Below are 20,290 nucleotides of genomic sequence, written 5' to 3'. Positions count from 1 at the left end.
TTGTTCTCAGATGTCAGTATAGATCCTAACAGTGTATGCTCAGCTACAGCAGCTAACCCTTAAGGAATGACAAGTAAGCATGTAAGTATTTGCAGGCATTACAACATACATTTACATCTACATGAATGTTCCCAACTTCATAAGATTTTGTATGCAACATGACAGTGACTCCTCTGTAAGAAAAAAAAATGAAAACATTTGTTTCAAACTCCAAAGATTGCATAAAGATCATAGAGAACATTTAAGAAGCATTTAAGGTGATTGAAATGATGTTCAGCTCAGCTGAAAATCATTAGTATTTTATTGAATATAAAGTAAAAATAAATCCCAGGCTAAATTTTTTAGAGATAGTGTATGCTTGTTATTGAATGGGAAAACAGGCCTCAATGTTGCATTGAGGCCTGAAAAGAAAACCCATTAAATCATTTTTTTTTTTTGTTTCATTTCGCCATGGTACCCCACAACATCAAAGTAAAAACAGAAGGTAACACATTTTTGAATATTAATTTAAAATAGTTTGCATAAGCTTACACACTTTAAGGAGTTATAACTGTGCTCAGATCTAACCATTCACCATCCAAATCATGCCCAAAGCTAATTGACTTTAACTGTTACAAAGTGATTCTGATTAGATCAGGATAAAATCAGCTGCTCCTGTAGGTTTTCTCAGCAGGTTTCCTTGTTTCTTACTGCCTGCCATTGTAAGGAAACAACTATGGACAACAAGGAGCTACCAGAACATCTCCAGGAACGTTTGAAAGGAAAAGATCAGGAAAGGAATATAAAATATGTCAAAGGCCTTACATATATTGTGGAGCAGTGTAAAAACTATACTCAAAAAATTGATTAAGTAATGGCACCACCAGGACCTTGCCTAGATCAGGCGGTCCCTCCAAGATGGATGACTGTGCAAGGAGGAAACTCATCAGGGAAGCCACAAAGAAAGACAAAAAGACACACTGGATCACCTGTTGCCAGGACAGGAGCTTTGGTAAGAATACAGGGGCAAATGAAAAGGGCAAAATATGAAAACATTTTAGAGAAACACCTGCTACCCTCTGAAAAAATGCTAAAGATAGGGAAGAATTTTACCTTTCAGCACAAAAATGACCCAAAGCACACAGGCAAATCCACAGTGCAGTGGCTGAAAAAAGAAAGATCAATGGCCTGGAATGGCCCAGCCAGAGCCCTGACCTCAACCCCATTGAAATTCTTTGGACAAACCTGAAGAGAGCGTTCATAAGTGGTACCTTCGCAAACTCAAAACTCAAAATAATGGGAGAACATTGCAAAATCTAGCTGTGAGACATTGGTAGAGATTTATCCAAAAGAGTCACTGCAGTTATCAAAGCAAAAAGGTGCTTCCTTTAAGGATGTACAAACTCAAAGTTTTCATTTCATTTTTAATACTTTTTTTTTTAAATTGAGGCATGTGATTTTCACTTAGATATTGTCGGTTCCAATGTGTAAATAAAGCTAAGACTGATTTCAACCAAAGATTTAAGACACTAAAAACAACAAATTTTCAGAGGGTATGCAGACTCTCTAGATCCACTATGTAAATGTGTATATATACACACAGTGCCTTGCAAAGGTATTCAAACCAGGCCCGGCACCAGGAGAAAATACAGAGGGGCACCGCTGCAAAAAAGTCGTAAATACTGTGTAGACATTGGGATATAAGGTGTGTTTTATTAATTATTTATTTTACTATGCTTGTATTATTTGTAATTTCCCATGCGTGTGCATGTACAAATCTGTTCTCCCTGCCTACCTGAGGGCCACAATGTAAATATGTCTTGTGACTTTATTGTGTTATTCTCTGTGGTAGTACTCCATTTTTAAATTCACCAAATAAATTTAAAATCAATCAATCAATCATGCAGCATAGCCAGGCCTAGCGCTGGTTCCAAACAATGGCTGGAGTGGTATTCAATGCACACGTATGGACTATAAAAAGGGAAATCTCTTAAATTGTTCTCTTATACTATACGTTGGATATACTCATGTAGCCAGCTATCCAGGGTCTCCATAATAGCACGGAATCTTGATAAAGTCATGCCAGCCAGCTGATTGCTATCTAGCAACCCAGATGCCCTTGTTTTTTCCCTCACTCTCTAATTTGTCAGCGTGCTTGATATAGTGGTGGTGAGGGATTTGAATGTTAGGGGTTTAACTAAAATATCATGAAATGTAATATCATGAAACGTATCAAGATTAGCGACCAGTTGCAATCTGGGTTTTTTGTAACAGGAGAGGGCACAATAAGCAAGTAAACTTGCACCGTCTGATTGTGGTCATCTGCTCTTAAAAGCTGAGTTTTGTCATTTATTTTACAAATTTTTATAACAACACATTACATTATTTTCACTTAATACATTTTGTTTACAATTTTAACAAGAAATTGTTTAAAAAAACTTCAGGAATAAACAAGGAATCTTATTAAGACATAATAAGACAAATTTTGATCAAAATATCACGACAGCATCAAACTGTGAACCCAGTATTGTGTATCAAACCGAACGCAAAGTGTCTCCCTTCATCCCAATTGAATATCATTACTTTACGAATAGACACACGTTTGGAATAGCAAACTCATAACAAAAGCAATATGAAGGAGGCATTTATGGTATGTAATTATTTAATAATGAACTAAGCTGCTATTAATATGCTACCGTGTATTCTATGATTTGTGGGTTTATCGGTTTTGTACCCATCTCTATATTCCAGTAGATGACTTTGTCAAAATCTCATTATCATTATTATTTAATGTTTATTTATTGTCATTTATATATTGATTGTACTTGATTGTGCCATCTATGTATTGATTGTGCTATTATCTATCAATTGTAAATGTCCAGTAAATATTAAGCTGTATAACTGGATTACATTGTAAAAAAAAAAAAACTGTAATTGATGCAAGTCACTCTGGATCTGCTAGCTGCCAATAATGTAATGTGCAGGTGTGTCGGGTGGCAGTGTAGCATAGTGGTTAAGGAGCAGGACTTGTAACTGAATGGTTGCCATTTCAATCCTGACACCGCTGTTGTACCCTTGGCAAGGTACTTAACCCACAATTACCTCATTAAATATCCAGCTGTATAAATGGGTAAGATCATTAAAAAAAAAACCTATGTAAGTCGCTTTGGATAAGAGCATGCAGTAATTGCCAGTAATGTAATTGTTTATATTTCTATCATTGTTGGACAGTGTGGTGTGAATAGCTGTATTGTTATTATTATTATTATTATTATTGTAGTCGTAGCAGCAACAGCAGCAGCAGTAGTAGTAGTTGTCGTATTATTTGGGAAAGAAAAAATAAAGCTGAAAATCGACCTGCATATACAAATAGCACTGTAAAAGTTACATCCTGCCACAGAAATTGGAAAGTTGACAGCACAGTCCCTTTCTTGCAATATGTTTTGCAACCTACAGATTTCATTGTTGTGCAGCTTCAACTACACACACACACACACACACATATACTTATGTATGTTATAGTTATGGGGAGGGCTTTTATCATTCCAGAGTTGAGCTTTGAAGAATCCTAGCTTGATGATGTGAGCATACATGCATGTTCCCTAATGCGTTAATGTGGCAGGTGGAGGTGCCCATTTCAGCCCTGGACCAGCAGGTGCCCTGTGGAGTCTGCGGATGGAGAAGTGAGTCAGAGACGCAGAGTGCAGCTGAAGCGTATTCTCACACACCCAGGAACACGTCATTCATTTCAGTATTAATGCCCGAGTCAACTAACACTGAACTAGTGAGCTAGTGTATAGTTAGATGAAAATGAAGTGGGAAGTTACTGTATAGAGCACTGGCGTGCGCTGGTTTCCAAACACATCATGATACATACGGGTGCACTGCCATCGGAATATATTTCATAATAATTAATAAAATTAATTTCTCAATGTGTCAGCATGAGCTACATGTTGAAGCAATATAGAAATTACGTCATATTTATAGTAATGATATATGATATGATAATAATGATATATTAAAGTAATGATATATAGATTTAAATATATTTTAAAATAATATGTTTGTGCATTGTAAGGTCATTGTAATTACAACGAACACATTTTTTTTTTTTAATCAAGCAGTCGGCACACCCACGTTTGAAAGCTTGGCGTTAAATTGCATGGAAATGAGGGTTTTTTTGGACCATAGCTGTAACTTTGTGGAGGGCGACACCCTGTGGATTATACAGAAATTGCAGCAACAAAGCTCCCTTTGGTCTTGATTGCACTGCGTAAAGTGCGAGGAAGCTGCTTCTATTCGGTTACATTCACAGGTGTGGAAGCATGCTCACATTAGTATGATTGATAAATGCAAAAACAGCTGTTTCTCTCAACAGAAGACCACCAAGGCGGTAAGCCAATTCCCATTAATTAATCTACGCTTGGTCTTTTAAATAACCCTTACTGAACAAGATGGCAACTATTTTGATACTGTATGTGTTTGTGTCCATTGTGGATACAGCTGGCTGAAACATACTGCATGCCGATGTTCCTTCTGTTTGTGAGGTAATAACTGAGCCTGACCAATGGAACATAAAGGCTTCCTATCCTAAGGAAATCCTAAAGAATTTTCCTCATCACTCGGCTCGGCCTAGGCTGGAAGTAAAAGTCCTCTCTCTGAAAATAAGGCAATTCAAGAAATGAGCAGTCGTTCTCATAAGCCCACGAACACCTTGTCACACCGAGTCATGCTGGGAACATTATATTGCTTACTTCCCTCTGCACAGCCTATTCTGTTCTAAATCATTCCATGTTTCTCTATGGAGTTATCTCTAGTGCACCGAGAAAGTGAAGTGGAACATTTTCGAAAGCGTCTAATTGAATTTTGCTTCATATGTGCATTGATGTCTTCAGCAATTTAATTTCTAGCTGAATTGCAATATCTGTGTATCATCTTAAAGCATTACTTTTATTACAGCAGTAGTGCTAATAGTATTTTTGTATGTAGTCAGATGAAGTTATATAGTAATAATTATATCATTACATGCAGTACACTTGTAATGTGTCTGTAGACATTAGAGTACATGCACAGATGACTATTTATTAATAGCCTTGATTAAATGAAAACAAATGAGCATATTTTTTCTGCATATTTGCTGTGTAATATTGTCTTCGCGAATGGTTTTGCCTCTGATCTGTTGGAAAAACAGACTCTGAAAGTTAAACACTTAAACTCTTTAAACACTCCTTAACACATATAGCTGTTTGTCAAATACGCATCTATGGGCAGGAAAGCAAGGCTCGACCCTTCCCCTGCTGCAGGTCTGGGAAGCCGGCGCCACCTGGACGGTAGGAGGGAGTCTGCCAAGCACGTTGGCTGTGAAGTTCCCTGTCTGTTCTCGGCGAGTGAGCAGGAGCGAGAGAGATGACCATTGGTAGCAACAAAGAAACCGGCGGGATGAATGGCATGGTCCCAGAACCATAAAATGGTGTAGGATGGCTCTTTATTTAGTGTGTTATTTTGCCTTTCTTTTCATTTATTACTTTCTCTGTGGACACGTGCAGGCAAGCTGTTAAGATTTACTTACCCTCATTCCCTCTGTTGTCCACTGGTGCTCTGAAATGATCCGAACTTCCTACCAGCCTCACATTTAATCATTCCCAGGCTATTTTATGTCTCCACTGAATGTTTGTGGGGATATTTACTAAAGCATCATGTATCCATGTGTCTACAGTAATTTCCTGTACTTGTTTTGAGGACAGATACTGTACAAGATTCATTGATTTGCTCAGTTAACAGTATCTCGGGGGTCACTGCTCAACAAATTCTGTTCTTTTAGGGTAAACCTTCCCTTGAACATTTTGTGATAACCTCTCACTGATTACTTTGCATAAACGTTTTTCTGCAAGGCTGCTTCAAATCCAAAGGTGTCAATGCACAGAGCAGATATTGAATGAGTCCTGTGTATCATGCTTAGGGGCATTATGCTCCAGTGTGAGAGTAGCAGTAAGCAGCAAGTTAAATATCAACATACCCTTTGCTAGGGGAGCAAGCCAGCCTTTCTCTCTTTCAGAAAAGGACTGAGATGGGGAAGAGGGGCGACAGGTCACATCATGTGAAACCTTACTGAACTTGTACTGCACTTACTGAAGTGAAGACCAATAAAAAATTGTTCTGCTGGGAGGGTAGACTTATCGCAAACTTGAGCACTGCAAATTCGATTCTCTCAAAGAAGCTGTAGTGCATCACCATTCCCATCCTGAACAAAGCCTCAGCTCCACTGAAGGCCGCTGCAGCAAAGCTCAGGGAAATCCAATCAGCGCCAACGCGAAACAGTATGCAGGAGCAAGTGGGGCATGATCGAGCACCCGCATTCCGGCGATCTCCGCAAGACTGGCCCCGCTAATGGATTGAGTGGGTTAAAGAAAGACAGATCGTCCTGGCAATGATGTACACAGTCACATCGTCACTGGGCTTCTACACTCTGCTTTCCTGTATTGGAGAGGAACCAGGATTCAACCGGATGTGCAGCTTAAGAGTATGATATCACATGCAAAGGATGGTCAGGGTGCCACGGTAGATCTCCTGTAAAGTTTTGTTCAACATTGTGCACTGGAAAGTGGCTGCATTAGTATCTGTGAATATTCATAATACAATTGATGTCTGGTATGAAATCTGAAACTGCTAATGCTGAAGTAACCCACAATACTGAGAACAATGTCTCCTACAGTCTATCCTAAGGCCACAACTTTGTAATTCACTTGTATGTGCCCAAGTGTCAGTCAACAAGACATTTTTTATTATTATTGCACAGAATTTGTCTTTGATAACTCTTTTACAACGAGCATTTAAATATATACAAAACCCTTCAAATTCACCTTACACATTAGTTTTAATATTGGTGTTGACTGCTGCTACAGTATAGCTAATATTCAGACCAAAATGATATGTACCAGTAACAGCAGAATGCAAGAAGTCTGTGAAAGTCAGGAAGAGGAAATTGGTCATCATTAAAAATCTGCATATTTCTGTTGGTAAGGTCTTGTAACCCCTGTGGGTACACAAAGGTTTCCCTTGGATTTTTTTTTTCCCTTGGTTTGTTGACAGGCCCCGAATTCCACATTGAGATGTACCAGTCACCTGCTGAGACCAGTTCAGGGACAGTGCCACATTAAATCAATCCAGAGGTGTCACATTAAATCAATATTCCTGCTGCTTGTGTAATAATACTTACTGCTTGTATGCAGGGGTCTGACACTTAACCTTTAAAAGACAATTTGACCCCAACTGTCACACTTTGACACAAATACCATCCAGTGTGTGTGCTTTCATGTTTCATACTCCTATTTTATCGAGATACAAGATTCATGATCCACCATGTGGCAGCAGGAAGTGATTTGGCGGTTCTACGTTTTACTATGGTATTATTGTCGGGAAATCAAAGCCCAGAAAGTTGAGGACACAGTTGGAACAGAAACTATGATACATAATGTGCACCCAGCATTGAGAAAAGGAAACAATGGACTAAAGGGATTTAATTTCTGCATTACAGAATGACTAAACTAGGATTCAGTGAAATTGTTTTAAATTCAAATATCTCCTTGTACAATGTGAGTTTTTCTTTGCACATGGTCATGTGTAGGTCAGCTATGAGGTATCCAGATCAATTACATCATCTGAAGGAGACCTTTTTTTAGCTGATCTAGTATTTTTCTTCAGGTATCTTCAGTGTGCATCTCTGAGGAGGACATTTTTTTACCTTCTCAGATGTGATTGGGCAAGGAAAAAGGTCAAGACTGCACTATGACTAAATCCTTTCATCATTTTTCACCTGTAGGGGTGTTAGACTTCCTCACATGGGCCACTGATTGTGTCGGGGACATTCCCCACAGAGACACCGTATATTTACTAAGGATAGTTAGCATTCCTTAACGAATATAAAAATTAATAAAATGAGGTCTTTAGAAGCCTGTTAGAGTCCGGTCTGCCAGTACAAAATAGAGACAAGATGACAATGTAACTAATAAAACAAGTCTAATAACACAAAGCAAACACTGACGAAACGAAATAAACCAGAAAATCTAAACAAGCAGACAACGTGAAATGAATGAATGAATAAATGATAAAAAGGTTATTGCCAGACAAATCAACACAAAAAGCGGAATGTAAAGCTAATGCTAATTGTGTGTGTGGGATTGGGTTTTCAGCAGCTGTGTCAAACTACCGGAGATCATGAAGTGATAACTGTAGTTTGGTGTGCACTGGCAAAACATTAATTAGACATGAGTCTAACCATACAAGTTATCTTATTTTGACATAAACTTAACTATTTGTAAGTTACATGATGTCCAGGTCCATCACTGGAGGATCACTTCTTCTGGCTTCCTTGCCAGGCATACATTGTCGATGTGGGGGATGTTGAAGAGATCTGGTCGTCTTTGCATCCATAATAGCTGTCTCCGCTCACAGCCTCCAACTTCGTGTTGTGTCTAACTCTTGCGTAAGGGAACGCATATTGCCTGCAGCTAGGTCTACTGCGTCTTTGAAGGCAGAAATTGCTTATTAATTGTCGTTAACACAGGAGAAAGATGAAGAGACACAGTAACCTTCACATTCAGTGAGATAGCTGTCTTTTCTGACAGCCTCCAACTTCACATTGGGGCATTTCGATCTCTAAGGGTGCGTTGTTTATTCTTGAGGGACTTGCAAAACCAGTTGTGGATTGCTTGGCCATCCACAGCTGAGGATGAGTTCATCGGTGGTCGAGGAGTCTTCATCTTCCAGAGCTTGCTGATTTAAGAAAAAAGTCAGGGGGAAAGAACTCCCCACCCCCCTCCGGGCAAGGAGGGATCCCCTAGCAGGGCTAGCTGAGGTGTTATGCCATCAGAGAGGGGACTAAGGGAAACTGAGAGAACTAAGCGGACTAAGGGAACCTCGGACATTGCTCTTGCCACACTTATAGAGCTACTTAAAAAGCTATAGCCCACATGAGCCACTAATGCCATTAATGGCCATGCTGTCTTGGGGTTGTTTTAAGGCCTGATAAGGGTGAGGGATCGTACAGAGCCCAATCCTCTCCTTACCAGATGGCCAGGGCCATATACATTCTACAGATGCCAAGAGTAATCATTGTAAAGAGCTTGGTTTTGGTTGCAAATATGTGTCCATATCCCCTGCACACCTCTTTGTGCATTATAGATAAGTTTATGATGCATACATTATTAAATGAAAAACAAAATCCAGTTAGCAAGACATTGCTTTATTAACAGTCTACGAACCTTATGTATTCTTATAGTACAAAATAGGTTGTAGCTTTACAGGATCTCGTTTTTGTGGGTATAATAACAAAAGGGTCAGTTTAAACAAATGCAGTAACTGTTAAATTGGCAACTATTTAAAGAACCTACCACCTCTGATAGAAAAAGGTTTTGAAAAGGTACAAAACAAATTTGGTGTGCTTAGAGGAAGAGAACATGTTCATGCTGTTACTTGCTTTGTGTGTAACAGTACCCAAAGAACACTCTACGAACATACAACATTCTGATTACATCCAGCTCCATCACTGTTTCATCAATATGTAACATTCTAACATTTCTGTCACACTATAGCAACACTGGCAGAAAATCGCATGTAAACTAGGCATATCAGACCGTGGGAGGGCTGTGGAAGTGCTTTGTCTTTGTTTGGCTGTTTACTGCCATCAGTTTAAAGTGCAAGGAAAGGGAAGATTTGGAGAAAGCAAGCCTGGGCAGGGAATGGAGAAAAAAAGCAAAGAGAAAGGAATGTGCAGAAACAATGACCTCAATGGCAACACATCTCCAAAGACACTTAGGTGAGGACAAATCACTTTTTAAAGGACACCCAGAGTTGCTCCCTGAAAAATGACCAATAATTGTCCTTACTACGAACAGTTAACACATATATGTGGCAAATATATGTGGATTAACATTACATTCTCTGGAAAATGTATGTAAGTATTATGATAAGTAAAATTCATGGTTGGCTATACCCAGCGCACATCAGGCAGGTGACCTCTGCAATCATGACTGATAAATGCTTGAGTTCAGCCAAATGTGCTCCTTAGGTTTGCGGTCACCAGAGAATCCTCCCAACTTCCCTTAAACTCTAGACAGTTACATGAAAGGCTGAAATTCGGCATCCCTCGAGGATCCCTTTGCAGGCACACAGAAAGGTGGGAGAAAAGCTTTGAAGTGAAGACTCTGGCCTTGTGGGGGACTCACAAGCCTCAGAAGTACACATCTTTGATTGCTATCTGCACAGTGACCTACTCCATCCTCTTCTAAGGTAGGTAAAAATACAGTACAAAAAAATAGTCTTGACCTCACCATTTTTCGCTACCACTGTGCTGAGATTATGCACAGGCCATTAAAGAAAACAAAATAATTTCTCGGTCTCCTGTCCATTGCAAGATTCAGGATGCTCTCTCAGTTCTTGTAGTCCTTCATGCTGTGCACTGGGTCCACAAGTCTGTTGTGTACATGCATCAACCCTTGGGATGGATAAAATCACAGGAAATTACTTAAATGAACGTGAATTAAAAATCAATCCTGCAAAACACAAAAACTGCATTGTCTCAATTTTCTCTCATTGAGCTCACTACATAAACCTTTTGAAAACTTTGTGATACTGAGTATGACAAAGTATACAGAGAACTAAAATGTACTGGTCAATTCATAACAGGCAGCTCAAGTGCCAACATTTGTTGGGAGACATTTCAGAAGTTTGAACTTTATTAACCTTTCACTACCGTGCCATTTCAGGAGCTGCTGTTCTCCCACTGGACGTGAGGCATGCAAATGACATTTACAAAAATTATGTGTATTATTATATATATAATGAAACAATATATTCATATACACATTATTCATAATACAGAGTGCAGTTTTTCACAACATTACAGTCATTCAATAGAAATGACAGATGACTCTTTATGAGTATTTTGTCGAATGGGAATAACTTATTTGCTATGCTTTAGCATTAAATGGTTCAAATAATGAATTTAATGAAACATGATCTGTGTAGTCCATTGCCTTTTACCTAAATAGTATGTTAAATACTGGAAATGTGAAAAGGAATCAATAAACAAGTAACATCTACACAAACCACTGCGGACTTCCAGTATACTACAGTACACTAATATCCTCAGTTTATGATAAATGAAAATTGCATGCAAAGTCACATTATAAACTCACAGGAAAAACACGTAAATGATGTATTACAAACAGAACCAAGATGTGGTATATGAAACCTTTAAAGCTGGATATTGCAAAAGGTATGTTTTTGGTAAATAAATCCCTATAATTTGAAGGGCTTAACTTGGTTTGCATGCTAAACTGATTCCCTCGGATAAACGGGCAGTAATCCTGATTGTTTTTGTAATTGTATCCAGGCTGTGCTTTCCTTTGGTCCAGTCTTTCAGAGAAGGAACTTGTCTGTTTAATTTAGCATGACTGTTGGTACATTTTCCCCTCCGCATAGACAGGGATTCCTGTGTCACTCCAAATTTGCCATGCAGCAGTGATAAAGGTCTTCCTCAGGCCTAGGACTCACCTTTAAAATACTTGACCGTCTTTACCCTGAGCTCCAGGGTGGCATCCTCGTCACACACGAATATAGTGCGGGGGTGCTGCTGGAACGCCGATACGGTCCACATGTGGTTCACTCCTTCCTCTATGGCCTTGTAGAGGGCAAAGGCTTTGTGTGCCCCAGTGATTAAAATCATCACCTACAATACACAAGGGCATTACCATCAGTGTTGTAGGGGTGTCACCAGCTATGTCAACCACAGCTGTTCTTTAACTTTGTCACGCTCAGTCATTCTCACCTCTCTTGCGTCCATCACCGTTCCGACTCCAACTGTCAGAGCCATTGTGGGTACCTTGGAGAGGTCATTGCCAAAGAAGCGGGCGTTGGCCAATATCGTGTCTTTGGCGAGGGTCTTCACCCTGGTCCTGGAGACAAGGCTGGAGCCAGGCTCATTGAAAGCGATGTGGCCGTCGGGCCCAATACCTGAGAGAGGCCACGTTTTACTGTGTTAGAGTATGGCCTACTTGACCACATGCCATAACACTTTACAGCTTGTCTGTGTGGTCAAATGTTGTTTAAATACAACAGTGTTCAGCCTTCAAGTAAAATGCTGAAGGCAAATCACGTACATTGGACAACATGCTTAATGGTGAAACAACATTTAGAATTGCAGTTATAAACAAATAATGTACAAAATAAATATAGCTCAGGAACAATTTCCAGCTGGTAACACACTGCTCAGTTTAACAGTAAAAGGGGTATTTACTCATGGAGACTCAGAGCTCACCTCCGACGAAGAGGTCGATTCCGCCGGCGTCTGCGATCTTCCGCTCGAAGGCCTCGCACTCCGCCTGTAGGTCGGCAGCATTGCCATCCAGGATGTGGGCATTGGCAGGGTCGATGTCGATGTGCTTGAAGAAGTTGTTCCACATGTACGAGTGATAGCTCTCTGGGTGATCCCTGGGAAGGCCTGGGAGCCGGAGGAGACGAATACAGTGACTCGTGCTATAAAATGTGCTACCAGGACCACTGATGTTCTAGCAAAGCCACTTTGTTTTGGTAAATATCCAGCCATACTGGAAAACATGTATTCATTTTAATCTATGCACGTCACTTGGGATAAGAGTATCTGCTTAAGAAATGTAATGTAACAGCTGTTGCATTCTTAACAATAATAAGTGAAGAGGCCCATTTTAGGAGGGAATAATGCATGGAAGAAGTCTGAGGGCTGACATTTTGAAGTTCCTTTCAGGTGGCACACACAAAGGATGGCTTTCCAATGATTTACAACACCAAAAATCCATACACAATCTGCTACCCAAACAAGTTTATCACAGCTGTGCACATAGGACGATGTTTTGATCCACCATGGATCACCATCAGGGTTTTAAGTTTGTTGATATGCAGTACTGCCTTTTGATCATCACTAGACAAATTCACTTGAGAAATATTAAATATGCATGTTTCCTATGCATTTCAATGAGACAATCACTTAACGTTTATTGTCACAACACCCTTTGCAGTGCAGTATTTCCATGGAAAATAAAAAGGAGGAGCATTTTCAAGGAAATGCGGTCATTTGTGGACACAGCACTGATTTACATCAGGGGAAAGCTTGCTGAAGCCCATGATGAGTGGTCTTAAGAGTGCCAAAACATCCTGCTGACAAAAACCTGCCTAATAAGCAGGACCAGTTGGGACTGTGACTCACCGTCTTCCTAAAAATGTGCTGACAGCAGCTGTTCCCCTTCCTGAACAAACACAGGCATGAGTGCGCGGAGGATAACACTTACCAACATATTCATCCATGTTGAATGTTTTCACATACTTGAATGAGATGTCTCCACTTTTATGGTATTCAATTAGCTTTTTGTAGCAGCCAAATGGAGTGCTTCCTGCAGAGGGGAAAGTTGTTTGTTGAGAGGAACACAAACCCAATTTTGTGAACATTGTAATAGCAAGAGTCAGTCAAGTTTGATTATTTTTCAGGTAGAAACAGGGAGTCATCTTTAATTGTGAAAATTCATGAACATGTTGGAAAATAACAATCAAAAGAAGGCGAAACCTTAGGCTATGGCTGAGATAACGCCTGCTCTATTTTATGAACCTTGGGTTTACCTGTGGGTAACCCTAAAGTAAAGTATCTGTCCGCGCTGGGCTTGAATTGGATGATCCGGTTCCGAATGTACTTGGCGGCCCATTCGCTGGCCTGGTCGTAGTCCTCTAGGATCACGAGTCTCATGTTCCCAGCGTGTCTGTGGGTTTAACCACCAAACACGACAATTTCAGCTGAGGGAGCTAACAGTCAAGAATAACATGCTACATGCTTGTTAGATATCATCCGAACCGAAGCCAAGAAATAGTGTGGCAGGATGATATCGCGTAACGCAAATTTACAGGAGTATTTGCAGGCAATCGAGGGGAAAAAACAAAAAAATGATATCCTCAAGTTGTATCTGTTTGTATCATGATTTCCCCCTTTAAGCAAACGTGCAAATGCAAAGTCATGTTATGCTTTCAACTTGGCAACTATATATATTCTAACTAGCGAGGTCGGCAAGTACTTGGCGGTTGGCTGGCAGACTCACATATCAATGAATAACCGTTGATTTCTTATTTCTTGTCTTGTTGGCTATTAAACAGCTAGCTAGCTAGCTAGTTATTCAGAGATTTAGAAAGCTGTATGTGTATGTACTCTCCTGCATCACCAGCATTGCATTTCGCTCCCATTGTTCGACTAGTTTAATACAGCCAGGAAAAAAAAAAAAACTGGGAAAAAATGTAAAACGTGTGAGTTTCGATAAAACGTGTGGTTCATATAATGCAACGGTCTTGTGGCGATCAGGACATTACTTACTGTTAGCGAGCCAAATCCCCGTTCAGCTTCCTGACGTATTGCTGTATCACGAACTGCAGAACTAGTGAAAGTAAACACTGTTCATATGACTGATCTCCGGTCACGTGTCTCACTCTGTCACCTGATGGCAGCGTCCGCTCCAATGACGTTCAGCTCCGCTATGGATCGAAGGAGCGTTCGTGCCGGTGGGGTCTGCTTCACATCTGCGCAGATGCAGTCATCGTTCACATGTCAACAGGGTAACGGTGAATCTTAGGTTGCCTAGATAAAAGATCACAGCGCCGGATGCAACGCAGATACGTCCTCTGATAATGCAACTATAGTATATTGAATGTTTTTGTTTCCACGGATTGTGGCTGTTTTTGGGGTTTCTACCAAGTCTCTTCTTTATATAGATTAATGTTAATCATCGTGAAGGCGTTACGTGACTAGGGAACCCAACCTGAAATATCCGAGTTTTGAGCATTATCTGCATTGTATAATAGATTCTACATGGACATAATATCAAAGCAATAAAGTGTCTACATAACAAATTCAAGTTTTAATACAATATTTTATATTAAGAGATGAGCTTGTTAGCTCGTTTGAGAAGTGAAATTTATAAACGCATGTTAAAGTTATTCTCTGGTTTAGACTGGTGACTTAAATACACATTACAACTACCGTATATGGTTCCTCCATATACTAATATGTGTACTGTTTCCCACACAGTAACAGACATTTTAACCATTTGTAAAAACATGACAAAAATCACGTTAATGATGAATGTACTTAATGTTTAAAGCTCTGAAAATGTTCATCTGTGAAGTACACAATTGATGACAGAACTGTAAACACAGTCTGGGCAGGAAGTAGTCTGCACTCATTTTTAGAAAACTTAGGGAACTGTCAGTCTAACGTCAAATGGAAGATCAAAAGCCAACATAGAATCATTGCGTTCAACATGCTGAAAGCATATTAAAGCCCATTTTATGATTCAAGATTACAGCATCAAGTCTGATTATTTTAAGTCATTCCTACTCATCTGAACCAGATAGATTACTCGAGTCAAAAATAAATAGACCGCAGTCTATTACTGCATGTGTCCTTTCAAACAAATATAGCAATCTATTTATAGTACAGTACATATTCACACTGCTCAACAACTGCGGTTCCTGATCCCTCTCTCCCCTGTCACATTCGGTAAAACAGGGTTCCTTTGAGCTTTTGTTAAGGTAGGAAATGACCGTATTTCGAGCGGTAAATGACTCAAGATATGAGAACGTTTTGAACATTTGTGCCTCGCATTTAGGTAATTCAGCTGAACGTATAGTTGTAAATTCCAGCATATAAAATCCACGTGTTTACCTTACCTTTCTCAAAGAGGGCACAATTGTATGCAGCTGCCCACGCGGTCTGTTTTGTTAACCACGTCGCTTTAAAATGTAAATGTAGACAATGAATGCACTTGAGAACATATGTATCTTAAAAGTTAGTTTCTTTGTTAGGACATTTCAGATAAAGGAATACCGTAGTTGAGCTACACAACGATTTGCACAGGGTACAAGTTTATGATAAAGGCACTTCGGCAATAGTAAATCGCATCATAATTGTTCTAATGTTACTGGTGACGTTGAACTGTATTTTCTTTCTCTCTCTCTCTCTCTCTCTCTCTCACACACACACACACACACACACACACACACTAGAATGGGGGACTTTCAACAGTTCGAGCAAAATTTCTACCAGTCAGGATATTACATAGATGACCAGGGACAGGCTGTCTATGGCTATGACGTCCCAGGTCAGGATGACGATCCAAATGTGTAAGCAACCGAGAAATGATGCATGAAAATATGCATCCACATCCACATGGTCTGAAATGAATTGAAAAAAGTTTTACATTGTCCTGAATTAAAACGGAAATACGGAAATAGCATTTTCGTTCCAGTATTGTCACTGTATCGGTAACATTAATGAATGCAAGAGCCAGCTTCTCGGACAGTGTGGCTAGTCAATCAATTGATCAACCTGCTTCTATTTGGTATGCAACCCTAAATGTCACAGAGCACTTAACATCTTATTTTCAAACTGAAATTAGACTAGATGGGAAAACTTTAGAAACACGTGTCGTGAATGTATGGTGTCTAATCTGCAGAGACTACGGTGCCCCCGTGCCGGGTGTCTTCACTCCTTCGTTGGGGCTGGGCCCCCCCGACCAACCCTATACGGGGCACGTGTTCCAACCCGCCAAGCCCCCTGAGACACCCACCTACACGGCCACAGACACATTTGAGGACGAGCCGCCGTTGCTGGAAGGTAGATTGACATGCCTGTGCTCGTAATTCAATATGTGAGTGGATAAATGCACAAAATCTACAGGTAGGCTATTCCTATTGGCTATAATACCCAACTGAAGAAAGTTCCCCGGGGCGGATTTGGTTCACAATAGGCAGCGCTCCCTTCTCCCAAGGCAGTATTGAATGAATGTACATATTATTCACTTGTTTGATGCGTGTTTACTTAAATATACGTATTTGTTTATTGTGTTATTGCAGTATATTGTCTTTGGTAGCCCTTTACAGTTATAGTAATTCATTTCAGTGTAACTGTCAAATTAGTCTTTTTCTGCGATAAACCACACGTGGGGAAGATCAGGTGAATGCAGCTTGTTGACAATGTTTTTTTTTAAAAAAAACAACCTGTTTCTCCATCGTATCATCATCCCAAGATACCACGTCTCTTATGTTCAAAATGTCTTGATGGGATTCGATGAGAACAGTACAGAATTCACAGACGTTCGCAAGAGTCTCTGAAATATGTCCCCATCTGACAAGGCCCTCCTGTATATTATATGCAAGATGCAACTAATCTGTTGCATGTCTTTTGTGTGCAGTAGTAGCGGTGAATAGTTTGCGGTGTAGTAGCAGTTTGTTTTCAACACAACAGTCAAAACAACTTTCATTCATTTTTATATCTAAAGTAAAATGAAGCTGTGCTGGTCACTATTTACTGAAAAATATATAGCCTACATACGAGACGAAAAAGCTATGTACATGTATGTGATGTTTTCGTAGATTATGAATTGACTTCGTAATATTAGCTTGGTTAATATTAGCTGTTTTATTAAGAATAGTATTTTATTCTGTAATCTGCGTTTCAGTCATCGTGAATGTTTGAAATTTTACAGAGCTTGGCATTAACTTCGACCACATCTGGCAGAAGACTCTAACCGTGCTAAACCCCTTCAAGCCAGCAGATGGCAGCATCATGCATGAAACTGACCTGACTGGGCCCATATTGTTCTGCGTCGCGCTTGGTGCGACGTTACTGATGGTGAGCTCGTCATGTATTATATATTATAAACTCTCAGCAGCAGATCTACAAAGGGATTGCGTTTCAGTTATAACAAGAGTGAAAAAACGACTGTAAAGGGTTATGTGGGATCCACTAACCAGTCATAATGCCTTGTCAAAATTGTAATGAAGAACTCTGGTAAAAAGATGGTGATAAACGTCTTTATTCTTTGTGAATACACCCCAGAGACTTCTTTGTGTAGTCATATTTTCTATTAACTGCCCTTGTGGCATGTGTACCTGATCAAAATCATGTATGTCTGTATGTGAGCAGGTGGAGAAAGTGCATTTTGGGTACATGTCCCTGACAAGTGCCATGTGTGTGTCTGTGTTTGTGTGTAGGAGCAGATAGGGAAAGTGCATTTTGGGTACGTGTAACTGATCAGTGCCACATGTGTATATCTGAGCAGGCAGGGAAGGTGCATTTCGGATACGTGTATGGGATCAGTGCCATGGGCTGCCTGGGCATGTACACACTGCTGAACCTGATGAGCCTGGTGGCGGTCTCCTATGGCTGCGTGGCCAGCGTGCTGGGCTACTGCCTCCTGCCCATGGTGGGCCTCTCCACCCTCGCCATCTTCTTCTCCCTACAGTGAGTCCTGAACCGCTCCTCCTCATTGGCCAAATAACTCCACCTCTCTCCACCTCAGTTGATGTGTGGTTAGACGTTGTGTGTAGGACACAGACAGTAGGACATTGCAGCTCACCAAATGTGATCTCTCAGCCCAGGGTCCTTTTTTGTCACTGTGTTTAATCTAGGGGCGTCCTGGGAACACTCTCTGCCCTGCTGGTCATTGGCTGGTGCAGTCTGTCTGCCTCCAAGATCTTCATCTCCACCCTGGCAATGGAGGGTCAGCAGCTCCTAGTGGCCTATCCATGTGCCCTCCTCTACGGTGTCTTTGCCCTCCTCACTGTCTTCTGAACCTGAAGCTCATGTCATTATATCCTACTGTATGGGGTCTTTTCTCTCCTCACTGTCTTCTGAACCTGAAGCTCATATCATTGTATCCTACTGTATGGGGTCTTTGCCCTCCTGTCTTCTGAAGCTGAAGCTCATGTCATTGTATCCTACTGTATGCAATCTTTTCTCCCTTCACTGTGTTCTGAGGTTCTTGTCATTGTCCTAGATTGAATATTCAGCTTTACAGCTGAAAACTCCGTTCAACTTTTGAAGATGTCCCACTGTGTATTTCACTGATGTTTTTTAATCAAATAAATAATTATTTTTATTTTGGGCATATTATTCAAGATATGATAAAGCACATTGCTGTTGCTATTTTATTACAAGTATAATTCAGATGCATTCTGCATTACGTAGGTAATGTTACACATCTTGGATACATCCTCATGTGTCTCCATGCTCCTAATCCAAACATGCTCTTGGTTTAGATACTGTCGATCAGATTCTGTAAAATCATGATCATTTATTCATGGGGAATTAATCATATAGTCCTTGTAAACCCTCTTTGGCAAACATGATACTATGGTGTTGATATGTAAGCAGGATTTTGAATCAGATTGGGTCAGTACCCTTGCACACATTTGTAAATTCACTTTTGTATCATATCTTTACGTTTTTACAATCAATTATGATAAGTACAGCAGAAATTTCTTGGATGTCATGGTAACCAAAGATGAATGCACTAGCCCGTGGTGTTTTCACCCACTTCTGCTACAGAGGAGTCTATACCCATCTGCCAATTTAGTGCTATACGCTACACTTGTAGCTTAGATGATTGCTCCCTGTCACAAGACCTGGACAGTAAATTCAGGGAAACAGTTATGCTAAGGAGCAGATCAAAAACAATTCTCATAGATATAGGAACACTATCCACATTAAGTGTTTGATAGAGAAGATCTTGTAGATTTGTGTATCTTTGAAGAATTCATCCTAAAAAATTCAAAACAATTCTGACAGACTCAGGAATACTAGCCAAAATAGGTGGAAATCTTCTGGATTTCCATATCTTGAATTAATTTCTTTAAACATTTAACATCCTGTATGAGTAATATCATAACAGAGGAACTACAGTAAGAAACCCTGTGCACGGTTAAATATCATCTGTCAGATCATTTGAGGTAGAATGTACCAAAAGCTGAAAGTTTTCTAATCTGAGGTCAAGACACCCAAATGGTTTGTTAATGTCATATTATGGTACTGTTTGGTACTATTTAAGATTTAAATTTAAATTTAAATTTTAAGATTCTGGTGAAAATGCTGGTGTGTGATGCAAATAAGCTCACCGAACTATGCTGCACTGGCAGTAAGGTGCAGGGCTCATATCCAACAGGTTGATGGTTCAGTTCCCCACTCGGGCAGTAAAGTGACGCTTTTATTTTTAAATGAAAAATATATGTGTATTTAATTTTGAAAATCGGTACGGGGTTAATTTAAGGCAGGTCTTTAGAATCACAGGGATACTTGAACTTTGCGTTTTCGTCAGTATAACAATGTGTCTTCAGCAGGCTTGGGGAGTAACGGAATACATGTAACGGTGTTGCGTAATTAGGATACAAATAAAGGCAACTGTATTCTGTTACAGTTGCAGAAAAAAAGGAGTAATCAGATTACCGATACATGTAGTAAAAA

The 20,290-nt window shown here is 40.0% G+C and overlaps 2 protein-coding genes across 3 annotated transcripts; one reads left to right on the top strand and one right to left on the bottom strand.

The window, feature by feature from the left end:
* Positions 1-9,299: 9,299 nt before the first annotated feature.
* Positions 9,300-14,441, bottom strand: LOC118769701 (glucosamine-6-phosphate isomerase 2). 2 transcript variants are annotated; one of them, XM_036516976.1, is made up of 7 exons: positions 14,366-14,441; positions 13,627-13,763; positions 13,302-13,403; positions 12,296-12,478; positions 11,807-11,991; positions 11,533-11,707; positions 9,300-10,471 (listed from the first exon to the last, which is right to left on the bottom strand). In XM_036516976.1, the coding sequence occupies exons 2-7, from the start codon at positions 13,748-13,750 to the stop codon at positions 10,407-10,409; spliced, it is 834 nt and encodes a 277-aa protein (XP_036372869.1). In that variant the 5' UTR covers positions 13,751-13,763; positions 14,366-14,441; the 3' UTR covers positions 9,300-10,406. The 2 variants fall into 2 exon arrangements, with proteins under 2 accessions (XP_036372869.1, XP_036372870.1); XM_036516977.1 differs by lacking the exon at positions 13,627-13,763 and having other exon boundaries at positions 14,366-14,415.
* A 1,061-nt stretch (positions 14,442-15,502) lies between these two features.
* Positions 15,503-18,875, top strand: zgc:123321 (uncharacterized protein LOC559912 homolog). Its single transcript, XM_036517275.1, has 6 exons — positions 15,503-15,579; positions 16,054-16,170; positions 16,503-16,663; positions 17,535-17,680; positions 18,111-18,292; positions 18,460-18,875. The coding sequence occupies exons 2-6, from the start codon at positions 16,055-16,057 to the stop codon at positions 18,620-18,622; spliced, it is 768 nt and encodes a 255-aa protein (XP_036373168.1). The 5' UTR covers positions 15,503-15,579; position 16,054; the 3' UTR covers positions 18,623-18,875.
* The last annotated feature ends 1,415 nt before the right edge of the window (positions 18,876-20,290 follow it).

This window comes from Megalops cyprinoides, chromosome 22 (genome assembly GCF_013368585.1).
Source record: "Megalops cyprinoides isolate fMegCyp1 chromosome 22, fMegCyp1.pri, whole genome shotgun sequence".
NCBI classification, from domain to species: domain Eukaryota; kingdom Metazoa; phylum Chordata; class Actinopteri; order Elopiformes; family Megalopidae; genus Megalops; species Megalops cyprinoides.
The sequence above is the reverse complement of the archived record's forward strand: the minus strand, read 5'-3'. Positions and strand labels throughout refer to the sequence as shown.

Excerpts from the sequence above, each read along its gene's own strand:
- LOC118769701 (XM_036516976.1), bottom strand. The coding sequence starts at position 13,750 with ATGAGACTCGTGATCCTAGAGGACTACGACCAGGCCAGCGAATGGGCC. Across the intron at positions 11,992-12,295 it reads AATCGACCTCTTCGTCGGAG|GTATTGGGCCCGACGGCCAC; the intron begins GTGAGCTCTGAG and ends GGCCTCTCTCAG. Across the intron at positions 11,708-11,806 it reads CGGTGATGGACGCAAGAGAG|GTGATGATTTTAATCACTGG; the intron begins GTGAGAATGACT and ends TGTGTATTGTAG.
- zgc:123321 (XM_036517275.1), top strand. The coding sequence starts at position 16,055 with ATGGGGGACTTTCAACAGTTCGAGCAAAATTTCTACCAGTCAGGATAT. Across the intron at positions 16,664-17,534 it reads CGAGCCGCCGTTGCTGGAAG|AGCTTGGCATTAACTTCGAC; the intron begins GTAGATTGACAT and ends GAAATTTTACAG. Across the intron at positions 18,293-18,459 it reads GCCATCTTCTTCTCCCTACA|GGGCGTCCTGGGAACACTCT; the intron begins GTGAGTCCTGAA and ends TGTTTAATCTAG.